We start from the raw sequence: 18,351 nt of genomic DNA on the forward strand, positions 1-18,351 counted from the left end.
TACCCCAAACAGAGAGCAAGCCATCTGCCTGAAGGTTTGGGGGTTTAGTGAATGTCACATTCTGGGCGAGTCAGCAGTGACTGGTGGCCGCCCAAAAGCTAATTTAGAATGGTGAAGGCTGCAGTGTCTGCACACCTGGGACTTTTGCTTGCATGCAGATGGGGTGGTGGGCTTATGCTGATAAAAGGGAGCCTGAATTTAATTCTGCTGAATTTAGTCTGCTGAATTCAGTGAGCCCACCTCTCCAGGAATGTGTCATCTTCTCTGCTAAAGTGCACGCTCCCTGAGAGGAGAGACTGATGCATTTGGGCCTTTTGTCACCAGAGCCCAGCTGAATTCTTGGCACCCAGCAGGCAATTAATAAATGCTTGTTGATTGATTTTTGTCTAGGTTCAAGGCACTGGGCCAGAAGTCAGGAATGGATAGATTTGACACCAGCCTTAGCTTCCAGAGAGCTTCCAATTGAATGAGGAAAGGGCAGGCCCACAAATGCATGAGATGCAAGGAAGAGTGAAGCCAATGCAAAGACCTTGGTCTGGGTGGAGGACTATGAGGAATATGAGGAGGGGGAGGGCGCTTTCATCTGGCATAGTCTGTGAAGGCTTAATGGAGTAGGGGCTGAGTATGCCTGGATCTTGAGGGAAGGGCAGGACATCAATAGAAATTGGCATGGGACATGGTGTGAGCCAAGACATAGAGATGAGAGTGGAAGGTTGAGAACAGAGGATGGAGCACTCCAGTTTGGTCAGAATGTAGAATAGGTAGAGAAGACTAGTTAGAAAGAGCCAGGGTTGGTCATGTGGGATGGAGCTCAAACATGGGTGGAATGCTTACATATTTTGGGGGAAAGGGTTTCTTAACCTATTTTGTGTCCTGGAACCCTTTGGCAGGAGTCTGGTGAAATCTGTGGGCCCCTTCTCAGAATCAGGTTTTTAGATGCATAAAGTAAAACCCATAGGATTACAAAGGAAACAAGTAGCATTAAAATACATCTGATAGATGGGAAGGCTGCACTCATGTGTGATCCAGCAGCAGGTTGTAAAACTGCACTAATTTCAAAGCAGCGAGAACCATGTTGGATATTTCAAGCTTCTGCAACAACTTTAATGCACCATGAAATACCTGTGATTTCTCTTGGTGACAAAATTACACGGGCATTGCAAACACCATTGTGGTTGGTTGTCTACACCCCTCATTGAAGGCAATGATAAGTTGTGGGTAGTGAACATAAAGATGTCATATTTTCCCCACCCAACCATGGACATCCTGAAATTTTCCCAGAGTCCCCTGTGGCCCCAAGCTTAAAGCCCCTGAGCTGAAGGAAAGATGCCTGTCTTTTGTCCTAGTGCTCCTGGTCCATCCTTTGACTTCTTGATAAGCTTTCTTGGTCATCCTAAGTGAATAATAAAATCAAAACCTCTGGGCAGAGCCTGGAAGCCCTGTTTGCACTAGCTTCTTAGTTACGAGGTAGAAACATAAGGTAGAGACTGAGTGGCAACTATACTCTAAGAACTGAGTTAAAAAACCCCCCACCAACCCACCCTAAGATGCTACATAAAAACCATTTTCATCATCATTAATTATAAGGCAGCAGCAAATGATGCCAGGTAGAATGAGGCCCAATGCATATTTTGTACTTAGCTTTCTCTTATTTAGAAAGAGAGGCACTGTGCTGGCAGGTCTCTGTTATGTTAGAGAAGAGACATTTTTACATCTTGGGGCACTTTTTGGTGACGGTAGGCTGTCTGTTGGTCTTTTTCTCAAAGGATGATGGGGGCATCCCATTTATTTATTTATTTATTTGTTTGTTTGTTTGTTTGTTTGTTTATTTATTTTTTTGGTTAGGCAGTTGGGGTTAAGTGATTTGCCCAGGGTCACACAGCTAGTAAGTGTCAAGTGTCTGATACTGGATTTGAACTCAGGTCCTCCTGACTCCAGGGCCAGTGCTCTATCCACTACACCACCTAGCTGACCCCCGCCCCCCTCCCGCATTTATCTATTTTTGTTCTTGGATTGTGAGGTGAGCTCTACAGCAAGGGTTCTTAACCTTGGGTCTGGGAATTTAAAAACATTTTTGAATAACCGATTTCAGTACAATTGGTTTTCTTTGTAAACCCATGTATTTTCTTTCATGGGAATTTCAGGGACTGAGGAAGGCTGAGGTAGTAGGAAGGTACTTTGGGAATGTTGTCCACTCTCTGTATCCCACACATGGGCAGCCCTCTCTTCTGACTCAATAGTCAGCCATGACTTCATTCCTCTCCAAAGTCTGTGACTCTTACATCTCTAGTACTTCTCCCATTCCCCCATACTCTGAGTTCAGCATGGTTGGATATCCCATCACCCTCTGTTCTTGCCCCATCTTCAGACATGGTTGGAGCAACAACCAGGTTCACTAGGATTCTCCCTCATTCACAAAAGTTCACAACTTATTGTGAACATCATGGAAGAACATCTTTCTTTGACAGAATTACTAAACTTGGAGATGAGGGGAATGCTGTGGATAGAGTCTGCATAGCTTTTAGCAAAGTTCTTGATGATGTATCTCATTCTATCCCTACGGAGAAGATGGATTAGAAAATAAATCATTCAGATGGATTCAGAGTTTGGTTGGATGGCTGGATTCTGAGATTCCAGAGGCTATTCATGGTTCAGGGTTAGTGTGGCAGAAGGTCTCCAGTGGAATACCTCCAGGAGCTGTGCTTGGCTCTACACTGTTTAGCATTTTTGTCAGTGATGTCAATAAGAGCATCGAAGGCATGCACACTTATCCCATTTACAGATGACACAAAGCTGAGAGGACTAGCTGAGGGAGGGGATAACAGAGCCAGGACCCAAGGGGCTCTCCAGGCTGGAGCATTTGGCTGAATTCAACAAGATGAATTTTAGTAGAAAAAATGTGAAATGTTGGCCTTGGGGACAAAAACCCAACTTCACAAGTCTATGATAAGGGCTGGTGGTTGTTCCAAAACAGATGTGGAGGGTCTTTGTTTTAGTGGACTTCAGCAGTGGGCTGTGACAGTCAGAAAAGCTAATGCCACTTGGATGCTCCTCTACTCTTGCTGCCTGACTGGCCCACTTTCTAACCTGGTTACACACTTCTCTGATGACCACTTCCCTAGGGCCATTTCTTCTGCATTCTTTTGGGTCAGTGACATGTTGTAGCCTGCTCATATCTACCACTCAGCTCTCTTCCACCCCAGGTATGACCTTCAACTTTAATCTACATACTGGACACTGCAATCATTCGTGAATTTCCTCTGCATCTGTCCTTTTCCTGCCTTTTGAAATAGAGAAAATAACACCAGTCTAATTAACCAGCCATAATTTTGGACGCCAGTAAGCAGCCACTTGAAATAAGTAAACTTTGGTTGAGATTGGGAAAAAAAAAAACAACAAGAAAAATGTTAATTTCGCTTATAGGCAGTGCTAAGAAGCCCTGAAGAAGATGTAGAAACTTCTAAGTTGGGCAACACAGATCATTCACCCAGTGTTTAACTTTACCTGAAGCAAAAGTCAATGAGTCAATGAGCCTTGATTAAACACCTACTGTGTACCCTTCCGGTCTAATGAGAGAGACAATATGTAAACAACTAGGTCTAAATAATCTGCAGACAGGATAAATTGGGGGTGAGCTCAGAGAGATAGCACTACCAGCTAGAGACCTTTGGGCGAAGTGAAAATGGCTTGGATAATAATACTATCTAACATTTATATAGTACTTTAAGTTTTGCAAAGCTCTCTATAAATATTATCCAATTTAATCCTCACAAGAACCCCATGAAGTGTTTGGAATTAGGGTTATATATTTTATAGATGTGGAGACTGTAGCTAAGGTACTTGCCCAGGGGCATCCAGCTAAGTAAGTGTCTGAGGCAGAATTTGAACTCAGGGTTCCAAGCCCTACATTCAAACACTCAGCTACTTCAGAGCGGTAACTAGAGTGGGTTGAGGGAGTTCTGCTCCCAGGCTGAATTCAGAGAGCGCCAATATCCCTCAGAGTTCTTTTAGCATCACAGAACCTTGAGGGCTTAGCACCTAGTTAACAAGAATAATGAGTGAAAATATGAAGCTACCAGACAGCCGGCCGACACCTCCTCCCTATTGCTGAACAGCCCTGCCCCGCCCCGCCCCCCCCCAACTCTGAAGCCACACCCTGCTGTCAACCCCCCCCCCCAGTCTCCTTCTGGTATCCTGGGGTCTCCATCTCACCCCTCTTCCTCCCCCTCCTCTGTACTACCAGCATGGTGCTGGTGTTCTCTCCCTCCTTCCATCCCCAGTGAAGGGACTGCTTTGTGCCAATCACTCTGCGCCATGTATCTCAGCTCCCAAATTCTCAGTTAGTGGCTCTGCTCTCAAAGGCTTCACTTGCTTTACCCTAACAAAAAATGCACACATCTTCCTGGGCTAATGCTTCTCTCCTCCACTCCTGTAAAGACCCAGTAAAGAATTGTTGTTTGATGGGTAATGACAAGAGATTGAGACCTGGGAGAATCATTTGCTGAGAAAACTCAATTTTCTTTCTCCCATCTTAACCCTGTGCATCTTTCTCAATTATGGGCCAAACCAGCTATTAAGGGTGTGTGAATCATTTCTGGCTAGAGGTATAAACAGATCACAAATAATCACAAAGTGACAGCTGCCTGGCAGGAGCTATGGAAAACGTTGTTCTTAGGCAACCTAAAGAAGAGTGCTCATTAGATCGGGGATCTTTAAGTGTGTGGCTCTGTTTCAGGGGCCTGGGAACTCAGATGGGAAAATGGCATCATTATGTCAATATCATCGGTGTCCTTTGTAATCATCTGTGTTTTATTTGATGCCCTTCAAAGCCTTGTTCTGCGACGGGCCCATGGGCTTCACCAGACTGCCCAAGGGCCACGGCAGGCAGAGGTGCAGGAGCCAGCTCCTAGCAGCCCTCTCAGGAGAGACAATTGTGAAGTTAAAGTGTGAACATTTATACCTCACAAATCAGCAAATGCGGCAAGTCAGAGCAAGTGATGGAGAATGTTCACATGGCAGCTGAAACTGAAGAGGGGTCTTGGGTGCATTTCCTGCCCTGCCCCCTCCCTATGCTGGTTGTAAAGCATTTACCAGAGTCTGCACACAAGGAGGCTAAGAACTCCTTGCATTTTTCTTAGGGCTAAACTCCCAGTCGTGTGAGACAAAGGGTGGCCTTGAGAAACTGCTCTTACCCGGTCCTCCAGGTCAGACCCTGCATCCATCCCGTCTCCAGCATCCACACACAGGTCAAATTCGCTTGGCCCTAGTTAGAAAAGGAAGAGAGAGGTTAGCTCTGCTGCAGAAATAAGCGGTCACAGTGTCTGCCTCTGTCCAGGTCCTAAAGGGGACATTTGAGGTCACTGTTATTTCTGTCCATGTGTCTATTAAGTCTGATTCATTGAGGAAAAGCTCTGGAAACTGTCTACGGGAGCTGAAAGATGAATGTGCAGAGAGAGACCTCCATGAGGGGAGAGCCCCCTCTCCCCTCCCTCACCTCCTGCCCCACATTGACCCAGCTTGGTCTGAGGGTTAGTCTGCAGCTGGCACAAGTGGAGAAACCATTTGTTTATTTCTGTTGGATGTTGGCTGGTCAGGCTGGGTCTCTACATTTTCTCTGGGAAGCATGGGGATGCCTTCAGTAGCAGCCAGATGGGATGGGGATGGGAGGTGGGGTGGAGACCTCAATGTGACAGCCCAGCTAGCTTTGGAACCCACACTGAAAATGGAACAGACAGCCTTGCAGTTTCATGAATGAACGAACGAACGAATGAATGAATGAATGAATGAAAAAGTCAATATTAAACACTTCCTATGTGCCAAGCACTGGGAATACAGATACAAAAGCAAGACAATCCTGCCCCAGCTAAGCTGACTTTAATAAGGGAGGGCGACAGTGTTTGGGAGGGTTTAGGTGTAGGGCAGAAGGCAAGTTCCCCAGGCTGATTTTATAGCCTCAGGGTCCTGATTTGACAAGGTCAAACTCAGGTATCTGAGTTCCTCAAAAAAAGGGTGTCATTCCACCTTTGTAGGGCTCTCTCCCATTGGTCTTCTCTGCCCTCTCTAAACTCCAGCTAAACCAGAGCACTCTGCCCACTGCAACAGCATGTTGGCTGTTCCTCATACCTAAGCATGAGTGACTAAAGGATGAAGCACTTAGTAAGCACCCACTGTGTGCTAGGAGTCATGCTAAGGGCTGGGGCTTCAGAGACAAGAAGGACAGTCCTTTCCCCCAAGAAGCTCATGTTCCACTGGGAAAACCTGGGAGTGACGTGGAGCTTTGGGCTTCACTCTCAGTCCTTGGGGGAAATTCCATGGTCTGAACAAAGTTCCAGTGGGTGGTGGATGAAGACAGTGACTGGAGTTCAGTCAGTCAAGAAGCACTTATGAAGCACTGACTATGCCCCAGGCACTAGGGATACCCGAATGAAAAAGAAAGATCGGCCATGCCCTCATGGAGCTTAGAGTCTAATGGGGGGAAGACAATCCAATGGAACTTGGGAATGGCTGGGAAGTGCCCTGCCCTCTCTTGGGTGCACCCTTTTTCTTTTTCTTTCTTGAAATCCTGTCCAGCCTTCAAAGTCCAGCTTAAATGTTATCTCCTCCCTCCTCCCTTCCCTCATCTCCCAAAGAAGGTCGGAATGACCATTGGTCACGGAGGTAGGGTGGTATGATGAAAAGAGTGGTAGAGTAGACTTGGAGTCAGAGGACCTGGGTTCAAATGCAGGCACTGCTGTTTACTTTAGCTATATGGCCTTGGGCAAATCACCTCTCTACCTGTAAAATGAGAGTTAGACTAGATTTCTAGGGTCCCTTAAAGTTCTAAATCTATGATTCTTTGGTCATTACATTGTATGGACCTTTTCTTCACCATTCTCTAATATACCTGATGTGTAATATTATCTATAACAACTGTCTCTGCCTATCTCTTTTCCTTCTACTAGACTAAGCTCCATGACGGCAAGGACTGCACCATGTTTTATCTTTTTATCATCCCAGATGCCTCTTAGACAAACTGAGATATTGGGAGAGAGTCTAGCCCAGGGCCTGACACATGCTTGTGTCTTTGCCTTCCCTAGTACAGTGCTCTGCACACAGGTGGTGCTTAATAAATGAACTGAACATTGTAGTTTAGTTAACACTATTCTTGGTCTTACTAGCATGAGCATTCTTTTTTCCCTTTTATCCATCCATCCATCCATCCATCCATCCATCCATCCATCCATCCATCCATCCATCCATCTATGTATCTATCTAACCCTATTCATCCATTCACCCAATCACACATTTATTTAATAATTCAATAATTTATATGTATATTTATTTATTTGTCTATTTATTTATTCACTTATTCATTCATTTATCCATTCATTTAAAAAAAGTAGTAAGCATTTTTATTTATAGCTTTGAGCTTCAATTTTTATCCCTCTTTTCCTCTCTCCCCTTTCCCCTTCCTGAGGTGGCAAGCTATCAGATATGGGTCATACATGTATTATTATTATTATTATTATTATTTTTTTTAGTGAGGCAATTGGGGTTAAGTGACTTGCCCAGGGTCACACAGCTAGTAAGTGTTAAATGTCTGAGGCCGGATTTGAACTCAGGTCCTCCTGACTCCAGGGCTGGTGCTCTATCCACTGTGCCACCTAGCCGCACCTCATACATGTATTATTACATAAAACATGACCCTATTAGTCATTTTGTACAAGAAAGCTTGATTAAAAGAAAGAAATGAGAGAAAGTAAAAAATAGCATGCCTCAGTTTGTGTTCAATCAATATCAGTTCTTTCTTTGGAGGTACATAGTATGTTTCATCAATAGTCCTTTGGGATTGTCTTGGATCATTGTATTGCTGAGAATAGTCAAGTCATTCTAAGTTCTTCATCAAACGATGTTGCTGTCTCTGTGCAGAGTTCTCCTGGTTCTGCTCTCTTCACTACACATCAGTTCATACGAGTCTTTCCAGGCCTTTCTGAAGTCATCCTGCTTGTCATTTCTTAGAGCACAATAATACTCCATCACCAACATATACCACAGTTTGTTCAGCCATTCTCCAATGGGTGGGCATTCCTTTGATTTCCAGTTCTTAGCCACCACAAAAAGAGCTGCTAGAAATATTTTTGTACAAATAAGTCTTTTTCTCTTTTGGGATGTCTTTGGGCTATAAACCTAGCAGTGGTATTGCTGGATCAGAAGGGATGAACAGTTCTAGAGCCCTTTGGGCAGAGTTCCATATTATGAACATCCTTTTAAGCATCTCTCCCAGGACACCCCCTTGCCTCCCATGCAGGGATTCTGGTTTGTTGTTGCTATTTCCTGAATTCATTTTCCTTGGTTCACAGCTCTTCAAGCAGTAACTAATGTCATATAAATGTTCTTATAGTTCTTGGGCCTTTTAGGTGAACATGGCCCAGGAAGAAAGAAGCAAAGCAAACTACCTTCCATTTCCCTAGAGGATGAATGGAACCCAGGCTGAGCTCATACATACTACAGTACATCTCTCTCTTTTCCTCATCTGATTCAATAGTTGAGGTATTAGGGTTTCTATTTTAGAGATGAGGAAAACTGAGGCTGAGAAAGGTCCATGGCTTTCCTGTGGTTATTATGCAGTGAGTCAGATTCAAAGACCGATGGGATGGTAGCTCTTCTGGACTCTGCCCACCACACTATCTAGTGATGGACCTCTTTGGGTATTTTCTTATTGAGTCTGATTTTCTTGGGTTTGATGTCATGGAGAGTTCATGTTTAGCCCAGATCTCTCATTGTGGCCCCTTGGGAATGAGCTGCTCATGAACTGGGAAAGCCAAATTTGCCTATTCTCAGGGTGTTGGGCACCTGGATCTCCAAACTATGGATTGAACTTGGGCTGAATTAATTATTAATAGATCTCAGGACCCAAGGTCCCCAGGGTCTCCATCTCCTTTAGGTCCTTCCCCAGCCCCTGGTGGACCCCGGGTCCTGAGATCTGAAGTGTCCCCCCTCCCCACTGGATTATTGTTGTCCCAGAATAAGCACTCTGTCATTTTCCCAGGGTTTCAGGCTACATTAACCTGCTTGTGCCAATCCTTGAGGACCAAATTGAAACTGCTAATTTTCAGGTAAAGACCTCCATAGTACACCTGATTGATCGTGGTTAAGGAGCCCAGCCTGCAGAGAGCAAGACCTCACCCAGCCAGCCAATAAAAGGGAATCAAGGAGTGGGGCTGGTCAAGGACAGAGCTGGGGCAGATCTCCGATGTGGGATGGCTGGAGAGTAAGCAGCACCTTTGTTGGGAGGAAGATGAAGCTCTTGGTTCTTCTCTGTGGGACCTGCCCTGGGAGGCTGCCTGCAAAGAGCTCCAGAGATCCTTCTCGTCTTCCTTATATTTTCTGCTGGTCAGATTTAAGGCACTGACTACTTTGGCAGCACCGTGCTAGGCACTGGGTGGGTGGGTGGGGGAACAGGATGAGCGTGAGACTCCTGTTACCATCAAGAGCCAATTCTTCAAGGAGGGACCCATGGCATGCAGAGGTGAGGAAGGGACAGGGCTGGACTTGGGAGCTCCACACAGACTAAGGCAGCTTGGCCCCTTCTTGGCATGTCCCAGAGGGAGGACCCTGGGCTTCCTGACTCACAGTCCAGGTCTCTGTCTAGGGCTCCATATCTATTTCCATGTCAGCAAACACTTTAAGTCAGGGCTTGATTTATGTTCACTGGCTGGACTTAAGAAAATGATAGAGACTGTGGGAAGAATGCAAATTCAGCTTAAGTGTGTTGTGGTTTTGGTGGGGGTGAAGAGAACTGGTTGTTAAACATTTACCAGCACACCCCTGTGTCCACACAGCTCTGTGTCCACTAGGCCATGGTGTGGGTGCACTAACAGGGTCTTTTGGGGGAATGGGGTTGGGGATGAAGGGTCAGGAAAAACTTCATGGACGACGCAGGAGCCAAGCTCAGCCCAGAAGGAAGTTAAGTGATTCTCAGAGTCCGAGATGGGCTGTATGAATATATGATGGTGGGAGATGTTGTGCTGGGTACAGGCAACAGCTACGAATCTGGTGCCTCTGGAAAGCAGCAGACATGACAAAGAGATACGACATAATCTTGAGAATTAGCATATTTGTATTTGATTCTTGATGCAACAGGGAGCCAATAACAATCTTTGAGCAGTCAATAGTCAGCAAATCATTTTTAAGCACTTGCCCTGTTGTGTTAAGTGCTTCACAATGATGATCTCATTCGAGTTTTGGGACAACCCTGGGGAGGGGGGTGGATGCTATTAGTATCCCCATTTTACAGATAAGGAAACTGAGGCAGACAGAGATTTTTTTTTTTAAGTTACCTGTCCAGAGTCAAACAGTAAAAGTCTGAGGCCAGATTTGAACTCAGCTCTTCCTACCTCTGAGCAGCACCATTTAAGAAAGGCACAAGAGGGTCCATGCCCTCCAGGCAGCTCCGTGTCAGACTGTGCCTGTGGGACTTTGTTTTGGCAGTGGATTAATAGAGGATGGATAAGCAAGGAGACCTTTTAGGAGGGTATAGACACCTGAGGGGAGATCCAGTGAGAACCAACTCAGTTCAGTAATCCAAGGGCTCTGGGATCTCCTCAATGTGGAAAGTCCCTCCTCAGATTCAGAACACTGCCCGTCCTCTGTGACTTTTGTCTGCATCCTCTCAGAAAGTCAACACAAGGAGTCCACTCAGTGTGTGGAAGGCCTCCCTCAAGTGCTCTGATACCTGGATCAATGAGGAGTGTAGGGCTCTCCAGTGGTTTTAAGCTGGGTTCCCCTCCCGGGAGGTCTGCAAGCTGAGGATGGAGCATCACTTGGGTAAAATGAAGCAACAAGTGAGATCTCCTTGGGTTCTTTCTTAGAGGAGAGGCATATAGATTAGGAGCTGGCAGCCTTGGAGTCCACCCCCCTCATCTTGTAGATGAGGGAATGGAGGCACTGCTTAGCACGGGTGGGATTTGAGCCCAGGGCCGCAGCCCCCAGGGCCGGTGTTGGTTTCATTCAGTCCATTCATTCCAGCTCCTCAGCTCCGTGCATATGAAAATGGTTCGGTGTTGGGTCCAGGAAGAGATCAGAAAGTTCTCAGCCAGCAGGTGACTTGATCCACCCTCCCTCCCCTGACCTTATTAAGCGACAGCATCAGTAAAGGTAACAGCAATTTCATTTCTGTCAGTAGTGCTACGAAAGGTGCTGTTGGCTGCGTTCCGAGGCCAAGTGGTGGCTAGTCCCGCTCTAGGCATCCTAGCTGTTTGATGGGCTCCTGTCAGGACTCCCTCGGCCAGGGCACTCAGGGCTCAGCTGGTCTCCAGTAGCCCACGGAAGCAGAGGCCTACGATCTGCAGCCTTGTGGCCCCTGAGGTGCCCCTTCTCCCTTCTCCCTTCTCCCTCCTCCCTCCTCCCTTCTCCCTTCTGACTCTTGGAGCTCACGGGCCGACGCCTCCTTTACTCCGGTCAGTTCCCTCTGACCCGTGGAATGCTCCAGTTAGAGTGGGAGCTCTGTGAGGCCAGGGACCAGAATTCCTAGCACTCGGCTGCCTGGCCACAGTAAGTACGGAATTACTAGCATCTCGTTAGCAATCAATCTTTGTTGGCTTGGCCCATAAAAGTTTTGGATTTAGAAGCCCTGGGCAGGGCGGAGCGGGGGAGCGGGGCGCTTGTGGCCAAGGCGACCTTGGGCACCCGGACCTGCCCGCCCTGGGCCCTGCACCCAAGTGAGTGGGGAGAATAAAGGCAAGGGGATTTAAGAACCTCTTCTCGTGGGCCAACAGTGCTAAGTCCTTGCCCTGCGGGCGCTCACATTCAAACCTAGGAGAGAACCTGCAAACAGTGACATCCCAACATGCAGGACACACTGGAGGCGATCACAGGGGCACAGGGCACCTTCTCCCCAAGTCTGGCCAAAGCACTTGTCAAGGTAGGGGAGGAGACCCTTCCAGGAGTCCCCAAGGCCATGAGAACAGCCAGCACTTCTAGAACACATTAGGGTTATCTCCTTGGACCCATACAACACCCTTGGGAGGCAGGTATCATCATTGTCCCCATTTCAAATGAGGAAACTGAGCCCGACGGGGGTCACACAGATTGATCAAAGCTGTGGTAGAATTTGAACTCATCTCCCTGTCTTATTCATACTTCAACCCCACCCCCCTCCCCACTGGATAAAATGATGGAAATGGAGTCAGAAGGATTACATTTAAACTCAACTTCAGACACTTATGATCTGTGTGACCTGGGCTGTCTGCCTTAGTTTTCCCATCTATAAAGTGAAGAGTTATACTAGAAGACTTCTGAGGTCCCATCCACCTCTAGATCTAGGTTCTTTTCTGAGAAGGAGGCAGACCTTCTTCTTCTTCTTCTTTTTTTTGTTGTTGAGGTAATTGGGATTAAGTGACTTGCCCAGGGTCACACAGCTAGTGTTAAGTGTGTGAGGCCAGATTTGAACTCAGGTCCTCCTGACTTCAGGGCCAGTGCTCTATCCACTGTGCCACCTAGCTGCCCCGGCAGCCCTTCTTAATGCCAATGTCAACACTTTATATTTGTCTGATTCCTTAATCCTATCCCCTATCTGAACTTGTGTCATGATTCTCTCTCTTGTTGTTGTTCTCCTCCTCCTTTTCCTTCTTCTTCTTCTTCTCCTCCTTCTCCACCTCTCTCTCCTTCTCCTTCCTCCCTTCCCTTTCCCTCTTTTCCTCTGTCCCTCTCCCTCCCTCCATCCCTCTGTCCCTCTCTCCCTTTCTTATCTACTAGACTCCTCTCAGCAGCCTACTAACATGCTCACATTTACCTAGTTTTTATAGAATACCATCACTTGACCTTGCTGTGCCTTCAGATGGTCATCTTGTCTCTCTCCTCCCTTTCACTGACAAATTGCCTGTTGGCTCTCTCCTCCTGGATGCCCCTTAAGCATATTAAATGCAACATGCTCAGAATAGAACCTCTGACTCTAAAGACCAGCACGGGTTGGGCGGCAATGGAGGGCTTGTCTTTACATGGGTAGAGGAATGGCCACCTTGATTGCAGGTTCTAGTTGTAGAGGTTACAGGTACCACTGGATAGGTGGAGGTTACAGGTATCGTTATTTCTAGATTGATATAGAAGTTATAGTTACCTCTCAGTAACTTATTTGATTTTGGAAAATAGAATATACAATGAGGGAAATAACTGAAAACGTGCTAACCTAACGATGTGTCTTCTTTCCTGTAGGGTCTAATCTAAGATAAATAATTCATTTGCAGCATCCTAAGACTAGAAAGGACCTTGGAGGCCTTCTAGTCCAAACTCTCTTTCTACACACAGGGAAACTGAGGCCCAGTTACTTGCTCAAGGCCATGGAAGTAACAGTGAGTATGGACAATCTTGGTGTTTGGAAGACCAGCTTTGCTGGCAGCCTTGGGGGTGGGGGGGTGAGGTCTGTGAGAAGTGTAGGTAGGGATGGAAGAACCCCCTGACCAGGTGAAATGATGTGATACTGATGTATGCAAACAATACCCTCCCTTTTGGTCCATGGTGCCCATATAGAATGATCCCAACCCAGTGAGCATTAACCAAAAGAAGCTGGTGAAAGACCGAGTCATTTCCTTTCATGCCATAGCTTCCCTCTCTATTAATTAACAACTGGTTGCTTCTGATTGTTTTCATCAAATACAATGGGAGAGCAATTAAGTAATTAAAAAATCCAGTTCCTGGGTTTTGCATGTTAGCACTGCAGGTTATGATAGGATGATTAGAGAGCCATGGTCAGAAGCAGGCAGGTGAGATGTTTGCTAAAGAATTAATAACGGCAAAGAAGAATGTATTAATTTTCCTTTCAAAAGTGCTTTTGATACAAATTTAATTCTGTCATTTAGCTGTGGAATTTGTTTTGGACAAGTTGTTGCTCTTGGCAACAGTTTTTTAATACATCACTGGCAGCTGAGGAACAGCCGAAGAATATCATTATAACCGGGGATAACAAGTGAATATCTGCCTTTTCTCTCAACGTGTGTGCCTTAGTTGGTTGCAAATGGGTTTTAAAATAGCAGTTCAAGGCCTGATGTGCAGGCAAAAGAATAACAATTCCTTTGCTGTTGGGCAATGTGAGACAACCAATAATGTCCGCAATGACCTTACTGCCTTCAAAGAGCCGTCATGGAGCTGGTCATGAAGTCAAGAGCTGGTCTCCAAGCATTTGAAGGGAGAGAAACAAGCTGCTCCCCTTCCTCCCTCCCCTCTGACCAATGACTCTATTTCTTTCTATATTCAGGGGTGGCCTTTCAATGAAAAGTAGCTAGATACCTAGTCTGGGGTTGGGGGGAGGGAAGACTGACTTAAGTTTTAGGTGGGGAAGGGACCACAGCCTGTTTTCAGCATAATCTTCTAGAATTTAACCCGGAAAGTGAGTGTTAATGGCTCAGGCTCCTGCCTCATAGAGAATAAGGGGGACGTTGTTAGAATCAAGGGAACCTCAAGGGCTGCGACCCAGCCGGGGTCTGTGGCCAGGTCAAGCAGGATGCAACATTTGCCACACAAGAGGGAGACGAGAATGACCGCCTCAGCACCTTTGTCTTCAACCGAGCCTCATAGAATGCCCAGCTTCCCTCAAGGCACAACCCTGATCCCCACTGAAATCGCTCAGTAGGGTCATTGGAATGTCACCTCTTTGAGGGCTTGTGGTTTTGTCTCCATATTTTGCACATAGCTTTAATCAATATTTGCTGAACTGAATTGAATGAAATGAGTCCCAGACCCAAGACAGGGAGCTGAGCTTGTCTGGGATCTGGGCATAGGAGTGTGTATGTGTGCCTCTGACTCCATTCCCCTTTATTGGAGGGGTCTGCGTGTGGGGGCCCCTGCCCCAGCAGCTGCCTTGGGATCACTTTGTTGGGACAGAGGATGAATTTCTCTTTGTCACATCTATGGACACCAAAGGGACCAGATTTTTTGAGCAGTCAGTGAACGATTCCTATATGGGTGGAACCCCTGGATGTTTATGACACACACTAGGTTACCAAGAGCTCCCACATCTGGCTTAGGTTGAAAGAGGATTGTGGCCCCTTCCTCTGACTGGTGACTTCTTCCTGTAGCCTCCATTTTGAGGAAGCACCTGAGCGAGACATACACCTTCCTTCTCTGCTCTCCATGTTCTGCCCAAGGCTCTCTTCGCCTCTCCACTGTGGGCCCAGGGACTGTCCTCCTGCCCTGGGCTTTTCAACTCCCTTGGACATGTAGTCTTCTACACTGGAATGGAAGCCCCTTGAAGGTAGGGAGTGTCTTTCTTTTTGCTTGTATTTGAATTTGTATTCTCATTCTCTCCCTCTCTCTGTCTCTCTCTCTGTCTCTGTCCCTCCCTCCCTCCCCCTCTCCTTCCCCCCTCTCTCTCCCTTCTCCCCTCCTCTCTCTCTCTCTCCCACCCTCCCTTTCTCCCCTCTCTCTCCCTTCTCTTCTCTTCTCCCTCCTCTCTCCTCTTTCTACCCCTTTCTTCCTCTTCCTCTTCTCTCTCCCTCTCTCCTCTTTCTCCTCTCTTTTCTTTTTCCCTCCTCTATCCTCCCTTTCTCCCTCTGTCTCTTTCCCATAATATGTGAAGAGCCCAGAGCCTCAGTGGTCTGCCTGGCCCAGCCCAGCAGCAGTGGAGTGTGGTGGGGAGCTTCCATGGCAGCCTAGGCACCTGCTTGATCCAACTCAGGAGCAGATTGAAACATGCAGGTGAGACACTATGTCGTATGAAGAGCAAGCCCAGCTCAATATTCTGATGAGTACAGATGCTGTGCTCTGTGAGGAATAGTGCCATTCCCTGTAACTTGTGACAATTGTCCAGAAGAAGGAAGGACATCAAGGCCTTTCCATTCTGGAGCTGTGAATGGTCCCACTATTTGTTATACTTTAAATTTGTGCCCACTCTTTCCCCCTTCTTATTGCCTCTGTGCAGATTTGGAGAAAAGGGTCCTCTCTGATTTGGTGGAAAATTCTTTGTAACTCATGTTCTTGCTTCACTATTTGAGTGAATGCCTTTGATAGAGGACCAGCTGAGTGTATTGACTGACCGTTAAGGGGCTGCACGTTGGCCTGGGCTAATGAGCTAGCATTAGGAAGTTAGCCACCCACAAAATCCTGAAGGTAAGAATAGCCGTTCTTTGGAAGATCCAAATGCCCAGTGCTAGTGAGGGTTGGGGCGGTGAACCCATAGTGGAGTGCTACCCTCATAAGCCGGAGAGCATTCAGAAGATGAGCAGGATGAAGGACCTTGGCCTGTTGTCCTAGGAGATTTGGCTGAAGGAGTTGGGGACATTTAGTGTGGAGGAGAGATGAGATGAGATGTGCTTGACCTTAGAGGGCAGAGCCACAAGTGCTGGGTGGAAGTCACAAAGAGGTAGACTTTGCCTCAGTGCAATGGATAACTTCCTAATGATTAGTGCAGTCTGGCCATTTGTTGGATCTGCTGCCGAGTGGATTCTTGACCAGGTGCAGTCTGGGTCAGAGGGTCTGGTCAAGCATCCCTTCCACACCAGTGAGGAGGGGCCAGCTGCTTCTTATGCCACCTGTGAATAGCTCCATCGTCTGGAAGGATGTTGTCTTTTATCTGGTGCCCAAGCCCTGGTCTTTACAGCTTCCACCCAGAGGAAAAAGACAATTGGGGGAGGGGGGAAGAGAATGAGTTCACTTTTGGAAGTGGAGGTGATTGCAGGGCACCCTGGTAGAACTGGGCATCTCTGGGCAGAGGATGAGGATGTGAATGTAAAACCCGCATAGAGGTCATGATCAAAGCTGAATATAGCCATCAATGAGGTTACCAAGTGAGGGAATGTAGAGAGAGAAAAAGGGGCTGAGCACAGAGCCTTGGAAGGGTTAGCCACATGCAGTAATCACAGCGATGATGACAAAACAATAGCTAGCATTTATATTGTGCCTTAGAGGTTTGTAGAGCACTTTCCATAGATCATCTCATTTAACCTTCAAAACAACTCTGTGAAGTTGGTGCTGTTATCATTCCATTTGCAGTTGAGGAAACTGAGGCAGACAAAGGTGAAATGACTAGCCCAGGGTCACATAATTAATGTGTCTGAGGCTCTACTTGAACTCAGATCTTCTGACTCTCTATCCACTAAAGTTCAGCTCTCTATCCATTACACTTCCAGAGAAGTGTTTTAACCAGTGCCTTGCCCACAAAAGATGCTTGGTAAGCATTTTTTTCTCAACAGAATGACTGACTGAATTCATGGATGAAAGGAATAAGAGGACCTTCTAACTAACTGAGCTCGGGGGAGAACCCAGGACCTCAGACCATGTAGCAGTCTGCTGAACGTGGGCAGCCCGTGGTAAACTGGGTGAGCACCATAGGGGCAGTCACTACAACAGAGGCAATCACTGAGATAGAGACGTTCACTGGGGCCAGTGGGATTGCCCTGCCTGGGGGATCGCTGGGACAGCGAAGATCACCATGACAGAGGCGATCAGTGCAACAGCACTGATCATTGTCAGCTCCGAGGAACATACCTGCTGCCGCCTCTGTTGGGGGGAACAGCTTATTGCCAACAGCCACGCTGATGTCATAGAACACTTCATCTTCATCTCGGTCAGCATCGAACTAGAGGAAATAAGAAACAGAGTCAGTTCCCTTTGCTTCATCTTCCTTTTATAAAATCAGCTTCCTTGCTGTCTTTTGTCTGTGCTTCTCCTGCATCTCCTAACCTGTTCCTATGCTCATGCCAGAGAGAAATCTGTTAGGGCAAAAAATTAAAACAAGAGGAAAAAGCCGGTTGAGCAAATCAATCAACCAATCAACATTTACTTAAGTGCCTCCTATGTGTCAGGCATTGTGCTAAGTGCTCAGGATATAAAAAGAGGCAAAGGACAGTCTCTGTCCTCCAGGAGCTCAAATGGAGGTGACAATGTGCAAACAGATCTATACAAAGAAACCTACATCTAGGATAATGAACAATGATGCATACAAAGCCACATATCAGATGATTAAGACATAATTAACAGAAGGAAGGCACTGGACCTAAGAGGTATTGGGGGATGCTTCCTGGAGAAGGTGGGATTTTAGTTGTGACTTGAGGAAGCCAGGGAGGTCAGTGGTCTGAATGGAGGAGGGAGTCTGACATCATACATAGGCAGGGTTTCACACTCAGACTTCTCTGCAAGGAGCTGGGAGATGTACCTTCTCTTGTCTCCTCTTTAGCACCAAACGCAGTCATTATAATTTCAGGCATTCCATTTCATTGGTTTTGTCAAAGTTGAGGACCTGCGTCCCTTTCTTGCAGAGATGTGGATCCCTATATATCCTGTCAGACTAAGTTGCTGTGTTGGTTTTCTCTCTTTTTTATTCTTTGTTACAAGGGATGGTTTGCTGGGTGGGGAGGAGGGACATATTTAAAAATCAAGATG

At 46.7% G+C, this 18,351-nt stretch overlaps 1 protein-coding gene across 2 annotated transcripts in view; it reads right to left on the minus strand.

The window, feature by feature from the left end:
- AK5 (adenylate kinase 5) overlaps window positions 1–18,351 on the minus strand; it is a 195,275-nt gene that overhangs the window by 65,778 nt on the left and 111,146 nt on the right. For both annotated transcript variants that reach the window (XM_044004421.1, XM_044004420.1), the window contains exons 7-8: window positions 17,458–17,548; window positions 5,193–5,263 (exon numbers count right to left, since the gene is read on the minus strand). In XM_044004421.1, coding sequence (XP_043860356.1) covers window positions 5,193–5,263; window positions 17,458–17,548 — 162 coding nt within the window. The remainder of the gene's footprint in view (window positions 1–5,192; window positions 5,264–17,457; window positions 17,549–18,351) is intronic.

Source organism: Dromiciops gliroides, chromosome 4 (assembly GCF_019393635.1).
Source record: "Dromiciops gliroides isolate mDroGli1 chromosome 4, mDroGli1.pri, whole genome shotgun sequence".
NCBI classification, from domain to species: Eukaryota; Metazoa; Chordata; class Mammalia; order Microbiotheria; family Microbiotheriidae; genus Dromiciops; species Dromiciops gliroides.